The 18,106-nt window shown below is 36.4% G+C and overlaps 1 protein-coding gene across 18 annotated transcripts in view; it reads right to left on the bottom strand.

Moving 5' to 3' along the window:
- Positions 1-18,106, bottom strand: part of EXOC6 (exocyst complex component 6) — a 206,662-nt gene that overhangs the window by 53,177 nt on the left and 135,379 nt on the right. For all 18 annotated transcript variants that reach the window (XM_070609826.1, XM_070609809.1, XM_070609930.1 and 15 more), the window contains one exon: positions 12,359-12,538. In XM_070609826.1, the coding sequence (XP_070465927.1) occupies positions 12,359-12,538 (180 nt within the window). The remainder of the gene's footprint in view (positions 1-12,358; positions 12,539-18,106) is intronic.

An 18,106-nucleotide genomic window follows, 5' to 3' on the forward strand; every position in this document is an offset into this window, starting at 1 on the left:
TGTTTACAGTTCATCTGCAGGAAACCTGTCAGCAAGCTTCATAAGTACTTAGCGGGGCTGACCTGGTAGTGCAACGAAGTGTGCACATTCCACTTTGGCAGCCTGGGGTTCACTGGTTCGGATCCCAGCAAGCCATGCTCTGGTAGGCATCCCACATAAAGTAGAGGAAGATGGGCACAGATATTAGCTCAGGGCCAGTCTTCCTCAGCAAAAAGAGGAGGATTGGCAGCAGATGTTAGCTCAGGGCTAATCTTCCTCAAAAAAAAAAAAGTACTTAGCAATTATATAGTAAATGAATAAAAAGGTCAAGTAAAAGCCTGAGGGTCTGTCTCTTCAATGGGACAAAGTATTTGTCCTTAGTGCTGAGAATCTGCAACAGTTATTTTATAGCTGTGTCTAGAGAGTTGTGGTTTGAATTACTATATTTTTCTTTCATGGAGGTGTCCAAGGAAAGAGTAAATATACAAATATTTCTAATCATTACTGATATCAACTTTACTAAATAACTTTCATATAGACATTTTCCAAATTTCTGTTCACAAATAACAGACCACAAACTTTGTCTTCAAAACTACAAAGTATTTTATATTTGGCAAATAGATTTCTTGACTCATAAATTCTGATTTTTACCGTACACCTTCTATATTCTCTATACATACAAGAAAATCACTTTCATATTTCTTCACTATTTCTCTCATATTAACTTAAAAAATACTTACCAAACACTTAATCTGTGTAAGACATTGTTTAGGTGCACTACAGGAAGATACAATGATTGAGTAGATAGAGTCCCTGACATAAGGAGATTAAATTCTAATAGTGGAAAGAAGGCAAGTCTACAAACAGCTATGTACAAAACAAAATATAAATGGTACTGTAAAAGTGGGACAAAGTATCCACATATGGTTAAGCGGAATTAGCAAAAGCTTTGTGAAAGAGGTAGCATTAAAGATGGCTTTTGGAAGAGATCCCAGGATCTTTACAGGTATAAATAAAGCCATGGTGGAAAACTGAAGATAGATCCAGGACGAAATGAATTTTCTACTTTGGATGCCCATGTTGAGTAATGGTCAGAAACGTATCTGGAAAGAGGCTGAGATCATTTCTTTGTTAGCCTGTAGAATTTTTATTTAATTCAGTAGACAAGGAAGGGACCCTGAAGTTTCCAAATATGGAAATAAGATTAGACTGTGCTTTAGAAAGAACAATCTGGCACTGGTTTGTAGGATGGACTGAAGAAAGGAGAGACTACTGGCAGAGACTAATTAGAAGACAACTACAATAATCAAAATTTGAACTTCAATAATAGGAATAAGAACAGAAAGAAGAGGACATAGTTTAGGAACATTTAAATTTTAAATGTTAGATGAGACCATTTTTAATTTAAGATAAGAAACTTTTTAGTATCTATACATTCAGAAAATATTTGAGTTCTTATTCTGGCTGTGAAGAGCTCACAATTGGAGACGGAAAGATGAACAAATACAGTAAAAAGCAAAATATGATGAAGCCATAAGAAAAGCTAAAAGCTAAGGCAATTCAGGAGAGCAACATTGGGCTTGGAGTGAAAAAAAAAAAACATTTGCACTGGGTCATGAATCACATTGAGTTATGAACTGAGTTAGAATTCTACATATGGAGTTTAGGATAATGGTTGTAGAGAAAAAGCATTCAGGCAAACCACAAATAGTCTTACAAGCAAGTAATAATAAAAATTAATATTTTTTGAGTGTTTATTACATGCCAGGCACTTTTCTAAACATTTTATGTATATCATCTCATTTAACTCTCACAAAAATCTGTAGGGTATATATTCTTACTGACCTCATTGTACAGATGAGGACAACATCTGCAAAGTGTGCCCTGTCATGCATGGGGCGACCACAGAGAGGTTTCCCAGATCACTGCACTCACTCACCACAGACGCACCATAATGTTGACTTTCACAATCAAATCCCAGAGAATCTTCACTGCTTCACCAAAACAATTAATATTTTCAAACTTAGGTTTCCATAAAACTACAAATATATCAAGAACATTGTCAAAATAATTAGAATTTACTATAAATACCTAAGCAGAAAAAAAGACCTGCAGGCAGTTCATTATTTTCTAATTCATATGCTAGCTTTAGTTTGCATCTGCTTAGCAACACGGCTGCATGATCACTGCTGTTAGTCTGAGAAGGAAGTCAGCCAGGTAACCAAATAAAAAAGGAAAACGTATTAACAGCAGAAGCAATGTTTAAAGTAGCAAAACAAAATACACTATAAAACAAGCAAGCTGGCTCTGTGTGTGTTGCTATAATTTAAAGGCATTAATTTATCACATAAATATGACTACCATTTTATTTTGCAGATTTATGTGTGAGTTCCTACATCCACACTAATCAGATAAATCCTCCTCCAAACTTTCATCTGCCTAATCAAGTTGTTTGGGCAGCATTAAAATACTGAGAACTTTAGCAGTTACCAAATGTCTGCTGAACGGGCAAATTTAGAAAACACCAGCTCTTTGACACAGTTCTTTGCTATAGAACAGCTGTTCTCAAATTTTAAGCAAAAAATGCAGATTTCTAAGCTCCAGAAGTTTTAGTTCATTTAGGTCTAGAGCCAAGCACTGGAATCTGAGTTTTTAACAAGGATCTCTTTCCGCAAGTGATTTTAATACAAAAAGAAATAAAATGTCTATTTCTTCACAAAAAGAAAATTGTACTGAATATGTGATTCTTTTGAAGATGCTTAGAAAGGACAAATCGCCATGTTTCCACATAATTTGCTAATAGAGCTTAAAATAAATTACTCAAAGAAAGATTGCATACTAAATTATCTCACAATTAATTATCTAAATATGTTTTCTCCCCTAAGAAATGAATAACAAGTCAAAGTAAAAACCAAATCATTGGTCTCAATTTAAATACATATAAGCCCCTGCTGAAGTTCTGTACTAAATATATAGTACTGGTTTATTCCTTTAAAATATTAATAATTGAATTATTTCCTTAAAATGAGGATTAATAAAATTACATTAAAATAGTCTTAAAATACTGTTTAGTGTTTCAATTATCTAATTTACTTTTCAAATTCCAGTAATAAACTATATAATATTTAAGCACTAATTTTTTTTTTTTTTTTTAGAAAAAGATATTTACCCAGAAACATGGATTTACTCTTATTATATTAGGTCAATGAAACTCAAAATCTATTTATTAGTGGCAGTCGAACATCTGGTATAGTCCACAATGAAGGTGCCCCTCCATGTGGGAAGCTGTCCTCTTCACAACACACAATGCATAAAGCAGAAACCACAGGGAGAAATGGAGGGAGGAGATACTCAACCAGCCAGGCCGATCGTCCTAATTAGTCCTAGGAAGCACTGGGCCGGCAGCTGCGTAAGCCAGACAATTCATTCTTCTGGAGGACTGGACTAGTCTCTAAATAATCTCTAAGTCCTCTCCAGATTTAACTTCCAATAAATTTTGTTTGGATTAATATAACTATCCCACCAACATAGTTATTTTATTGAACTATTTTTCCAAAATCTTTCAAAGTATATGTAAAGGTATTTTGTGAGATATATAAAGGCCATAAAGTCAAGATGAAATTTAGCTAAAATTTAGTAAGCTAGATCACAAAAGTTAGTCAACAACACTTAACACATGAACACCATGTAAGTCATAGGACCTGTGATGTTTTCACCATAGTTCGCATCCTATCATTTATATATGAGTTACAGTCAATAAATCAGATCAACATTATTCATTACCATTATATATTTAAAAAATTAATATCCTAATAAGAAAAACCAATTTGTAGGCCTATATATATAATATATGGTTATGCCTTCATTATATAAGGAAAGCATTAAAATAGTATTCAAAGTTGCCTATGCCACAACTTAAAAAGACAATCCTTGAATTTTTAATACAATTCTTTCTGGTGTCACATAAAAGGGCAATTAAAGTCTGTGATTGTACTGTCGACTATTAAAGTTCTCCTTCACAGTTTTCAGTCAAGTAAAAGGACACATAAACCCATATACTTAACTCAGAAAAAAGTGTGAACCAAAGAATAAAGAACATAAAAAGGCGGGACTAAAAGACAAAATAAGGTGCCAGAATGAATAAATCTATACTTAGGTAGGAACTTTGCATCTGTATGAAATAATGATACTTAGAAACATCGTATTATATATAGGGACCTTAGAGATGACCTAATCCAATCACTTTACTTCAAAGAGAAGGAAACAGGGTGTTAAAAATCAAAACAGCAGACTAAAGTTAAGTGTTTGCTTCTCGTCCATTCCGAGACACAAGTGAAATACAAAGCACAGAATTGCAAAAACGGAATAAAATGTTTAACAGCAGAGAAAGTAAAGGTGTATAGGAGAATTCACCAGGGGATACTTTCTGGAAGACAAAAAAGCAGATGAAACAGGGAAGGGAAAGCTACTGCCCATTATATGGTACCAGGGAACTACAGTGGAGCTGGGAGCCAGCTGTGCATTAGAGGACCAGAGTTGGCAGCTATGAGAGAGGACAGAAATGAGAAATAGAATGGAAAACAGGGAAAAGAATTTAAGATTTCTGGAACTGTGCCAACAACGCCTTATCTACAGAGTACAGGCAATTTCCATAATGAAAGAACCTTTCAGGGAGAGCTGAGGCTCCTGGTGTGGGTGGAAAGAGAGAGAGAAGCAAAGGAGGGAGAAAGGAAAGGAGGGGGGGAAAAGCCCTCCTCATTCTGGTATGATGTGGTAACAATGGAAAGAGAGGCAGAGAAGGCCATATAATTTGCGAAGCTCAGCGCAAAATGAAAATGTGGGGTCCTTGTTCAAAAATTATTAAGAATTTTAAGACCACAGTGCAGCACCAAACCAGACACAGGACACTTCTAAATCTGAGATCCTGTAGAATGGGACAGGTCGCACATGCATGAAGTTGGACCTGAAGAGAAGAAACCACAATCTCATGGCTAGCTCCATACCTGCTCACTCTAACGTGAAGAACCCTAGGCAAAATGCCCTCCAAATCTAAAAAAACTCCCAGTCAGATTCCTATTCAGCGGGAAAAGTCTATCAAAAAAATATGGTATTTATACAGTAGCAGATTAAACCTGTATCAGCTCTCCAGGCCTTCTTTGTTAAAAGAGAAGGAGCAAAATAAACAAACAAAAAATTCTATTCAAGGGTAACAGAGATAATTCAAGAAACAGGAAATACCTTTTTAAAAAAACCCTCTAGTACTCAGAGAGATTTGAAAGATAATAAATATATCCATTAAAAAAAGAGAGAGAACCATATTCTATGAGAAAGGAACAGAAAAAGAGATGTCATTCCTTAAGAAGATAATTAATAAAATATTCTATGAAAGAAAGGAAAAATAAAATTGAGAAAATCTCCCAAAACATAGAACAAAAAAAGAGAAAGACACAGGAAATGAAGAAAAGGATAAAAGACATAGAGTGACAATCTGGGATCTCTAACATTTAACTAACGAGAGTCTAGGAAAGAGAGAACAGAAAAATGGAGAGAACAAAACTACCTAAAAAATAATAGAAGAGAATTTCCCTGCACTGAATAAAGACACAAATTTTCTGAAAGAAAGGGGCCACTGAGTAAAGAGCTAAGTGAATGAAACAGCTTATATCTCCACACATTCCTGTGACATTTCAGAATATTAAGGATTAAAAAATAGATCCTAAAACCTGGATGCCAGAAGATAACAGAGGAATGCAATGCAAATTATCAGAGAAAAAGTTATTCAACCTAGAATTATATAACCATTGATATATAAACTATCAATCAAACATGAGGACAGAAAAAGATGTTTTAAGATATGCAAGGACTTAAATAGGAGGGAGTTTTTGAGGCAGTTTAGCAAAACTAACCAGTGAAGCAATAAAAATGTGCAGAATCCAGGAAACAGTTTCCAATCCTAGAGAGCAGAGAAGGAAAAGTCCCAGGTTAACAGTTGTGCAGCAATTCTAGCATTTCTGGAGAGCAACTGGTATGAATTAGAGACAAAGGCCTCTAGCTGTCAGAAGACAGATAAAGAACTAATAGAGCAAAGGGCAAGGAAGCTAATACCTTTATCTTACATAGAAGAGAATTAAGATACAGACTAAAGTAGAAGGAACAAATCTTATATAAAAGGAACTATCTTATATAAAGAAACAATAGACAGAAGAAATAAAACACAATGTAACAACCAATGGAAGAAAAAAGGGGAATGTGAAGCCAGCACCTGAGGGTTACTGTAAATATTCATTAAGAACATGGTTACCCTTCAACTTTGTTCCCAACACAGACACAGAGGAAAAGAATTTAATCTAGTTAATTTGCTATTTTCTTATTTAACCTGAGGGCTGACTCAAGGGTCGCAAGGATTTATGAGGTTTTGCAGAAGAACAAGAATGCCTTTAAGGAAGTGACACCAACAGATAACAAGGCCCCAGCTGCCACTGAAGTCTGGTTGCCCAAGGGCTTATCAGGAGTGAAAGGAACACAGACTTCCCCTTTGTTTCTCTGGAACTCTACCTCCTAAGCCCCTTAATTCTGTAAAAAAAAAAAAACCCTCTGCTTTCTTCTCTTGTTAAGTCAGATTTGAGAAAACCTACCCTCCCGCCTGCTGGTTTTGGCCAATTGGAATAAACCTTTCTCCACCTCCAAGCACCTGTCTCAGTGATTGGTTTATTGCACCAACCACAGGCAAAAGTAGTCTCTACTTTTTTATTAAGATAACCAACAGAAGAAATAAAAACATATGGTAAAAATGGTAGCCTGGGAGAGTGGGATTAGGGGTGGGGAAAGGGCAAGGAGAGAGGCTATTTTCCTCTTCTGGACTACTTGACTTATTACCATGTAGACATATCAACTGGAGTAAAAGTAAATTAAAACAAAACTTTTATTTTCAGCTCTATGAAATAAACACTAGCAAATTAATCCAGAGTTTGAATGATGTGTCTTCTTTCACAATGCTGGTTAATTGGATGAATCAAGCCTAGACTCTAAATCTCAAATTTTTCAATATAGTGCTGCATCTTCAGAAAAAAATTCTTAAGGAGATAATTATTTTAAGTTAGATATTATCAATTTCTGTCCAAATCATGTATCTTCATTTATTATTGGATATATATTTGTTTCTCACTTAAAGAAAGCATAATATGCTTTAAATTATTTATAGAAATATAAAATGCATATTAAAAATATTAGTGGCACCAGTATTTAATAGGGAAAGAGACTATGGCCCTAAGCATAAAGAATCCACAAAGCATACTAAGTTACCACATCAATAAAACACTACAGCCCCAAGCTAACAATTAAGCCAAGGGAAAAACTGTTTAAAGGAAACAACCTAAAAAGAAATACCTTAAAAGGGAACTAAGTAGAAGGGGAAGCAGACACGGAATTTAAAGATCAAATAATATTTAGGACACGTCTCTGTCTTGAAAGTAGTTTCTACTATAATATTTTTAACTTTATTATTTAACATATACTCATTTATTTCTTGAGTTAATAAAAAGTAAACAATTTTTCCTCAACAACATGATTTTAAAAGCTATGGTATATTTAGTGCTGTGCTGGTAAATGCTTAACAACAATTCTCTGGGAAAAAAGCTTTGATTTGTAAGATTTATTGATGATTTCCATGGTCTAACGACTCCTAGGGCTACCAATGTGATGTCACTGAATGTACAGGTGGGTAGAGATGTGCACAACAGGCTCTCACAATACAGATTCCACAATATGAGTTTGAAGCCATTTTTTTCTCAGTAGGAAGGCATCTCTAATGTTAGAGTAAAAAATGTTGGAAGGAATGATTCTATTATTAAATGTTCTCTTTATGAACAGCTTTTCAGGCATCTATTCTATAAAGTGACATATACTTATAACCAAATAATGATTTTCTAAAAAATACCCAGTCGTATTAACATGAAATTAGAGAACCATATGCCAAAGATTAACTCATTATTCCTAAAAATCAGGTCTATTTACTGCTCGTCACACCACTTCTATTAATACAGAAAATCAAAAGTTACGCATATTTGAAAGCAAAAGGAAAATATATCTTTCTGGGAAGAAAACAGTTTTGATATTTACAATTCAGAGGAAACCAGAGTAGTCTATTTAACACCTCTAGAGCAGTAGCAAACCTAAGCAAAGAAGATTACGTTACAGTTAAAGATAAAACAATAGAGAACTCCTAGAAAGGAAGAAACATGAGCAAACTCATCACTCAAGATCTTCTGTTTACTTCTACTGTAAAAGATGACCATTAGTTAGCATAAACATTTGGATAAATTGGGTACCTTTTACAAATAAACACATGAAGAAATTAAAAACTCGTTATCATTACATATATCCCATAGCGGTTGTAAATCAATAAAATATCTTTATTGAAACAAACACATGATTAGCATTTATGAAGGAAGGAAATGTTAACTGTTCCTTCCAGAATCAGACCAGTGCTGAGTCTTCAGGTGGTACATTCACAGTAAACGTTACTGACTTTCATTTGGTAGTCATGAAGGATAACTAACTATGTTCAAGTTGCTCAATAATTTATTCTAATTATATACATGTAATGGTGAATGTTTAATGCTTTTTAAAATTCTTCTGGTTTTAAATTTTCTAGCTAATATAAAATTTTATTAAAAGAAACAGAAAGGTTGCTTAAGTGTCATAAATGCAGAGAAAAAGATGATTTGTAGTATACAAGCCAAAATGTTAACAGTGGTTCTCCTTTGACAAGATAACAGGTAATTTTTATTTCCTTCTATACTTAGCTATATTTTCTAATTGTAAAAAAAATTATTAGAAACAAAATAGGTCACTTATACATTTGAAATACCAAAAATTGCTGATTCCAAGAATACTAATTTGGGAATAAAAGAATATTTATTTCACATACTCATCAGACTTCACTTGCATTAACTAGCATCTGACCATTAGCCATTATAAGCAAGCACTCAAGTTATAATAATTATTCGAATAAATATGCTTTAGAGTGAATATCTTTCACAATTAATAAAGAAAACTTTTAATAGTTGTATAATGCAAAAGTATAGAACTCAAAGCTAAATAATAGTGAGCTAAAAATGTAGGTATAAATACAACAAGAAAAAAGTTAAAAGACAGTAAAATGAAACTAATACTATAAAGGGCCTTAAAACAATAACAGAGGAAAAAGGAGGAGAAAAGACGAAACTAACATTTATTAATAGTAACTACCTTATGCCAAGCACCCTGCTAGGCAACTTTTTTACACACTATTTTAATTTATCCTACGACAGTCCTATGGGAAAAATGGATTATGCCCATTTTTCAGAAAGTAAGAGGCTCAGTGACATTAAGCAACTTGTCAGGATTCCACAGCCAGTAAATTACTAATCTGAGCTTCTAAATGTAAGTCTTTCCAACTCTAGAATCCATCCTGTAGTCTCCTCACTTCAGCACCATGGCCCTCAAGAACAATAAAAGATAAAAGGGTTTAGCTCTAATTGAGTCATAAAAGTGCAAGTTCCCTTGAGGCAAATACTACATTTAGCAGGGCAGCTTAACATTTTGGGTGATGGGGAAATATCTGTCATTATTACAAATACTGCCTACGTAACTTAATGTTAATTCCTATGGCCAGTAGAGAGCCTGACTTCTCTGCTAGAGCACAGGGAAATGCAGATGATAGGAAATTTAATATGGAAAAAAGGGAGCTCCTTATTTTTCCATCCCCTGCACAGGCTTGCACTGGCTGACTCTTAAGAGAATCAGGTGAAGGAAGTAATATACCAATTCTCTCACTCATCCAACCCTAGAGATAAGAGGTATTTAAAGTTGACATTACTGGTGGTCCTCCAAAACCTACAGCTTTCTCCTGCTACCACAGTGTAGTAGAAAAGTGAAAATGGCAATGCTCTTTCCCTGGGCTCCCTCAAAATCATGATTATCCATCAACTGCTATTGTTCTCATACCCTTTGAGCAGAGAACAAAATTCTATTGGGTGGATTATAACTTTTCTGGAACCAATGGAACTTTTACTGGACAATGTGGTCAGCAACTGTACATGATGACTATCTTTGATTGAGAAAATATTCTTTTGCAGCAATGGTAGGGACTCACGAAAACTATGCAATAAAGCTAAGAGTGAAGCTTTTAAACTAAAAGAGTTCTCTCTTAGGTACTTTTTAGGGTTGTGGGGTGAGAGAGTTACCTATATCCCAGAGAATCTACTTCTGCGTCCAATAATCTACACTACTTGCCAATACTTGCACTGTTTGAAAGAGTGGCCCTTGCTTTCCCAGCTCCCATTGACTAGAACTCAGCACTGTTCCTGAACACTGCCAAAACCAAGGATACAGAACAGGGCCAAAAATAGCCCCACTACATAACTCCTCGTGTCTATAAGTGGGATAGCTAGTTCTGCTTAAGCTGACTGACTTGGGACTGAATGTGATAAATATCTTCTGAAGCTTCTTTGAGGGCTGAAGGAGTCCAGAACTGGCCTCTCTCTCTATTTGGGTCCAAGGGTAACCTGAAACTAAGGACTCCTTTTCAGTTTAAAACATTTAAATAAAAATGGTAGCTTATACAATGTCATATGCTGCTTAGAAAAACAATACATTTAATAACATTGCCTCTGTTATTTTGAAAGAAAACAATCTAGGTGAATATTTTATACAATTTCAAGGTTTCAGAGAATTAAGACACTAAACCATAATATAATCATCAACTCTAACTAAAGTTAACCAAAGTCAATAATTTAATACTTTTGCTTGGGAATTATGCTTTTAGTTCATCCCTTGAATAAGAATATACTGTGGTTAGGACCATTTTCTCTTTCTTAGTTGTGAAATATAATTTTCTTTATTTGGTCATACCCTATATTTATTGCTGAATTTGTTTGTTTGCATTGCATAAAAATTTATTTCCTTTGTAGAAAAACCACGTTAGATGACAAAAAATCCAAAATAGCACATGAAGACTCATCTAAAACTATATAAAATCATCATGATAGATCACCTGAGTGATCTAGTTAGGCCAGGAGTCTGTCACTCCCAATGACACCAGAGTATGTCCTATAAGAAAGCAGGATTTCCCTCCAGGTGTTGGTCTCCAGAGGTGAGGCATTTCCCCTAAACATTTCTAACATATTACCTCTTTTAATCCTACCCAAGTTATGCACAAAATTCCTACCATCATCTTGTGCCAACCCATGAAGCAGATATTGCAAAATAAAAACATAATGTGTGTGTATTTGTGTGCATGTGCATGCATGGACATGTGTTTATCCCTGAGGATTGCTTCTGGCTGGAAGCATGGAGATTTATACTGACAAGGTAAATTCAAATTAATTAAACAATTATTTAATGCATACTATATGAGGAGCACTTTTTAAGAAATTAGTTGATATAAAATTAAATCTATATTCAGGTTCTCTTTTGAACTCAAGGACAGCAGTTAGGAATATAATATCAACCCTAGCTAAGCTTCCAGAAGTTCTCTGGCACAGATTCACTATTAAAATCTCCTTAAGAAATTCTGCTATTCATTTTTTAGTAACACCTTCCTTCAACTATTCTAACTGGCTCCTTCATGGGGAAAGAGTAAAGAGAAGGACACTGTTTTGGTTTTTTTTTTAAACAAGGGAGACAACTGGGGGCAGCTGGGAAGGCTCCAATTAAATACATTATATTTTGTGTTCAGCTTTATCTTGAGATAAAAAGGTCAATAAAATTTCTTCCTATTTGTTCAAAAATGACTCCATTCACATTTTAACAGCAGTTCTATTGTTTCTGAATATATCTAATGAGAGCATGTTCATCCCCCCATAATCTCTTTGGTCTTTGCATTCCTCATTTGAAGAATCCAATGTTTCAGCCTATTCACACCCAAATGTCCCTGCCATATCTTTTCTTTCCCTTAATATCTCATCAATAGATAAGATGTATATGACTATATATCAGAATAGAACAATGCCCCTTTTTACTTTTAATCTCTGGCCTAAAAATATTTAATAATTTCTTGGCCTTTTATAACTGGAAAAGCCATCGATTATACTGACTTTTATGAAAACTACTCCTATTAGAGTTTGTTTCTATTCAGGTCTACAGTGTCAATTTCAGAGTTTTGTTCTGGTTTTGGTGGGAAGAGAGTTGTAGTTATTTTGGTTAAAAAGTAAAATAAACGAAAACTTCAAACAACTGGCTAAGTTAAGATTCTTCAAAAATTGATTTATAACAATGGGAAAAAAATTGAAGCTGGGAAGTTGGTTTAAACAAGTAAACCTCAAACCAAAATGGAATTTTAAAAGATACTTTAGTAAGCAAAACTATAATACAATTTTTTGAAATTTTTTATACTTACAGGCAAATGAGTAAACACTTGAAAGATGCTTCTCAAAAAATTAATAAGATCCATTAAGTAACCACTAGCTCTTCCATCTGGCTCAGACATTGTCCAGTCATAATCAGCAAGCTGGACAAATTCATCAATTTTTTGATTAAGTTTGGTATAGATTTCTCCTTCTGCTGCATGTCGTGCATCCTGACAGGGGACAAAATAACAACAAAAAATAAGAAACAAATACAGAAGCAGATAAAACAAATTTTCTAAAAATTCTAAATTTTGTTTTAATTTTTCTTTGGTCTAATATTTTAGCCATTTATTTAAAGTCCAAGAAAACTGTTGGGTTTTTGGCTGGCAGTACTCTATGACTGGACATCACTTTTGTTCTTTCCAACCTCACTATCACCTTTTTTATCTCTACATGGGAGGATAATTTACGAGTTATTAACTCTGAATTGTTCTCACAGCTCTAAGAAAACCCTTAGGAGAAACAGAAGTGGAAAGAGAAATTGTCAAGAACTCAGAAGACCACCCCCATCTACCGACTCACTGAGGGAAATTAAACTGGACTACCACAGAAGAAATGGAACAGTTGCTGCAGTTTTGAGTTGAAGAAGCAAAAAAAAAAGTTAACTTCTCAGAAGAGAAGAAAAGAAATGAAGGAAGTAATGCAACAACAGTGGAGTAAGAATCTCCAAAACTCTCTCCTCCATAAAAGCAACAAGAAAAATTAGCAAAAATTGTCAAAAATCAACTTTTCCAGAACTCCGTAAATTAAGTGAAAACTTACAGCAATCCAGAGGCATTTAGTCATGAAAAACAGTTGAATCTTGGTAAGAAAACAAGCTTTGTGGCATTTTAATGTGCTCTATTTCCATTCTCCCCCCTCCTTCTGCTCCACAGCAACCTTCAAAATCAACATCCCACAACTGTGGTGAAAACTGGAGGCCTATCAGCCATCAAAGGGGGCAGAATGGGGTTGGAGCTCCTTCAAAGCCACATTCCCAGAGAATGATCATTATTTGACCTATCTGCTGGTTCCCTGGATGACCTCATTTGCAGGGACGTATTTATATGACCTAAATTAGGGTTTGTCCAGTGCAAAAAGCCTTTTCCCTGGTTGAAAACAATTAGAGGCAACTGTTTAACATCACAGATGCCTTAGGTGGCAGATAATAGGGCACACAATAGGCTAACCAAAAAGCTTAAAAGGAAAAACTGTGGAATGAGATGTCCATAAATTGCTTTGAAAAGCTTTGACATATTCCTGGAAATCTAGAAGGCTATACACATGTGCAGGGCTGTGTACATCCTCAGGAAGGACCTGAGAAGGCTCTAAGCTCTCGCTTATGACTGACCTTCAAGCTCTGTACAAGCAGGAAATGAAGGTTAAAGCACAGCTGTCACATGCCTGAGTGTTGATAGCCTGCCCCAATACACACACAGAGAGTCTCTCAGCAAAGACGGGGGATTTATTGGTTCCAGGCTTTTAAGGAAATCTGTGTCTAATCATTAGCTGGCCACTAAACTAACTAAGCAGAGACTTTAGTAGCCACACATAACAAAGAACACAGACTTTAGAGAATTAATTCAGAAAAGTTACAAAACAACCAACCAGCCAACCACCAGGAAAAAACAACAAACCTTGGTGAGAGATGAGAATCTGATTTCCAGAGTTGCCAGATTATATTATTTTAAATATCCAGTTTTCAAAAAAATTTACAAGTTGCACAAAGAAATAAGAAAGTAGGACCCATACATAGGGAAAAAAAGCACTCAAGAGAAATTGTCCCCAAGGAAGTCCCGACATTGGACTTACAAGACAAAGACTTTAAATAAGCTATTTAAAATATGTCCAAGGAACTAAAGTAAACCATGTCTAATGAACTAAAGGAAAATATGAGAACAATGCCTCACAAAATAGAAAATATAAAGAGACAGAATTTTTTTAAAAAAAAAAAAGAAGAAGCAAATAGAAATTCTGCAGTTGGAAAGTACAATAAATGAAATGAAAAAATCACTACAGGGGATCAACAAAAAAAACTACAGGGATTTGAGCAGGCAGAAGACACAGAAGATCTGATCAACAATATAAACCAACTAGATCTAAGAGACATCTATAGAACACCCAACTCAACAACAGCAATCTATGCATTATTCTCAAGTGATCATGGAATGCTATCCAGAATAGAACATATGTTAGGCCATATAATAAGCCTTAAAAGGACTGAAATCATACAAAGTATGTTCTCTCACCACAATGGAATGAAATCAGAAATTAAGAACAGAAGGACATTTGAAAAATACACAAATATGTAGAAATTAAACAAGAGACTCAAATAAGTAACCAGTGAGTCAAAGAGGAAATCAAGATCGAAATCAGCAAATACTTTGAGATAAGTGAAGAAGAAAGCCCCACAATACCAAAATTTGCAATGAGAGCAGTGCTTAGAGAGAAATTTACAGCTATACATGCCTATATTATAAAAGAGGGAAGATCTCAAACCAATAACCTAAACTTCCACCTTAAGAAACTAAAAAAAGAAGAAATGATAGTTGTGGGTTCTCACTCTCTCAGACAGCAGCACTCTAAAAGAAGGGCATGAGAAATGTTGGGGGACTGAACACTCAGCATTGTGGCCTTTGGAACCAAGGCAAAAGATCTCCACACCTATGCTTTTCTTTTAAAGGATCACATAAACTTGCCACACACCACTGATTAAGAAGAGACCTAAGTATCACTTACCATTATTAGTCACATATTATATCTGAATACAAGTTAACCTAACATATCACTTGTATCATGCCTATGAATAAAATCACTATAAAGACACTGAGATGAGTAAGACAGCTCCCACCCTCAAGGATCTCACAATCCAGGAAGAGATACAATATTACAAAACATGACTAGTGCTATATTAGAGGTTTAACAAAGCATCTTCAGTAAACAAAGGAGGAAACAATTACTACAGTGTTCCCCCCCCAATCCATAGTTTCACCTTCCACTGTTTCAGTTACTCATGGTCAACCACAGTCTGAAAACATTAAATGGAAAATTCCAGAAAAAATTCATAAGTTTTAAATTGCACACCATTCTGAGTGGCATGATGAAATCTCACACCATCCTGCTCAAGATATGAATCATCCTTTTGTCCAGCACACCCACACTGTATAGGCCACCTTCCCGTTAGTCACCTAGTAGCCATCTTGGCTATCAGATCAACTGTCTTGGTATCAGGTTTGGAATAGGGTTCCATACCATTCAAGGTTTTAGGCATTCACTCAGGGTCTTGGAATGTATCCCCCTCGGATAAGAATAAACCACTGTACATTTTTTTGGTAAAAAGCTTTGTAGAGGGATGTCATTTGAGTTGTAACTTTAAAAAATATAATCAGGAACACTTACTTTGGTATTTTAGTTTGTGTGTCTTAAGAAATTTTCAAAAGAAGAACAATGTAAGAAAAAATAAACATGAACAATCAAAATGTATCATTTTCACATTTCAATGATTCTTTGGCTCCCTCTTCAATTTTCACAACGTCAAACTACTCCCTGCCACAATGGGCTGAAGAAAACCAACTACTGGCAAACACCTTTCCATTTGCATGCCTGCCTTCACAGTAGGATTGGAACAGGAATTCCAAGAAATATTTTTCTTCTCTCCACACTCAGAGGTCTAACACAAATTTGACGCAGACAATAAAAACTTTCAACGGTCTCTCTCCTCAACTACAGAACAAAGTAAACACTACTTTAGATAACACAGGAATTTAAGATAAGGTAATGTTATCACTGAAATTTTAATGAAGCATGAAATACGGCAGTAGCAAAATGAATTCTGACTCAAAATAAAGTTCCTTATAGCAACTTGAGCTATTAGTGTCACTCTATTAAAATTTCTAATGCAATGCAAATCTCCACAGAAAAATCTTAAGATTGAGAAGCTTAACAGTATTTATTAATAACACTATATCAACCACTATAAATTTGGCACTCTGAGTAACGTAGGTACAAAACATCCTCTAAACTGTAAGCCCCATTAAGACAGTTTTGTGTCTGTTTTTGTTCACTAATGTATCCCCAGCATAGAACAGTGCTCGCAACAGAGTAGGCAGTAGATGAGTACTTGTTAAAAAAATTAGAAACATCACTCCTGTCTTGAAGTTTATAATCTAGTTGGGACAGAAAAGTACGACAAATACAATAATCACAGAATGAATAAATATTAACAAATAATAATAATTAGTACATATTAGTAATTAGCATATATTAATAATAATTAATATTGACTACATGTACAGTAAAAGTGTAGTGAAAAAGTAGAGATCGTGTTGGGTTTGAAAGAGGGGTTGTCACTTGCTGTCACTTGCTGTTGTAAAGGAATTACTCCCAAAATCTTAGTGGCTTAAAATAACAAGCATTTTCTCACGCTCACAGGTTCTCTGGGTTAGGAATGCACACAGGGAGCAACGGGGATGCCTTTGCTCACTATATTTGGGACCTCCGCTGGGACGACTTGAAGGCTGGGCATGAGACTCAACAGCGGAGATCAGAATAACCTACAGGTTTCTTCCCTCACTTGTGTGGCATCTGGGATGGGCAGCCTCTCCATGCGGCTTGGCTTCCTCATAGCATGGTGGCTACAGAGTACCTGGACGTCTTACACGGCAGTTCAGGCATCCAAACACGTGTTTCATGCTCGGAATAAGCTGGAAACAACAGTGCCTTTTATGTCCCAGCCTCCAAAGTCTCACAACATTATTTTCACTGTACTCTTCTGGTTAAAGCAGTCACAAGCCTGCCCAGATTCAAGGGGAGGGGACCCAGAGCCCCATTTCTCAATGAGAGAGGTGTCAAAAAATCTGTGGCCATTTTAACAATCCCACAATCCTGCTAATAATAAATAATGGAGAAATGGCCTATAAAGAATAAGTGCCCAGGGAGGAGAGAGCCAAGATGGCGCCGTGAGTAGTCCTCTTTGTCTCTCACCCTTCGAGTCTACAATTATTTGGACACTTATCGCTTGACAAAGGATATCCAGACAGCATCTCAGGACGTCTGAGACACCCACGCGACTATACATCGGAAGGCGGATGGATTTTCCTCCGGGAGGATGTGGAAATAGGTGAAAACTCTCCGACCCCGACGGGCAGCCTAGTACCCGCAAGCGGCTTTCTTCCAACGGGCGACCCCAGAGGATCCACGCACATCTAGGGCAGGAGCGAGAACACAACAGAGGAGCGACGGTGGAAACAGGTGACCAGAACCCTACCTAAACCCCCCGCAATTACTCCTAAACGCAGAGGGAAACTTTGGAGTTGCACACCTGAGCCCACGGGGAGAGTCTCTCCCCGCCATTGGCGGGGAGACCCAGCCTGGTGCTCGGGGCGCCCGGAGGGTCCCAGAGAGAAACACGGAGGGCACGGAGGTCTCCCAGCTGCCGTTGCCCGCCCCATGGGACTAGGGATTGCCGGAGATCTCGGAGAGGACCGGGGCTGGGGGAACTTTCAAAGGCCGGTTCGGTGACCCGGAGGGGAAGCACCGGAGCTCCGCCCGGGCAGCAGACAAAACTCTCTGTCTGCCATTAGCAGAGGGGCCACGCTGAGCATTCACGGCTCCGGGAGAGGCCCGGAGAGAATCCCAGAGGGCGGGGCGACCCCCAGCTGCCGTTGCCCGCCCCGTGGGGCTAGGGATTGCCAGAGATCTCGGAGAGGACCGGGGCGCGGGAACTTTCAAAGGCCGGTTCGGCGACCCGGAGGGGAAGC

This window comes from Equus przewalskii, chromosome 1 (genome assembly GCF_037783145.1).
Source record: "Equus przewalskii isolate Varuska chromosome 1, EquPr2, whole genome shotgun sequence".
Classification (NCBI taxonomy): domain Eukaryota; kingdom Metazoa; phylum Chordata; class Mammalia; order Perissodactyla; family Equidae; genus Equus; species Equus przewalskii.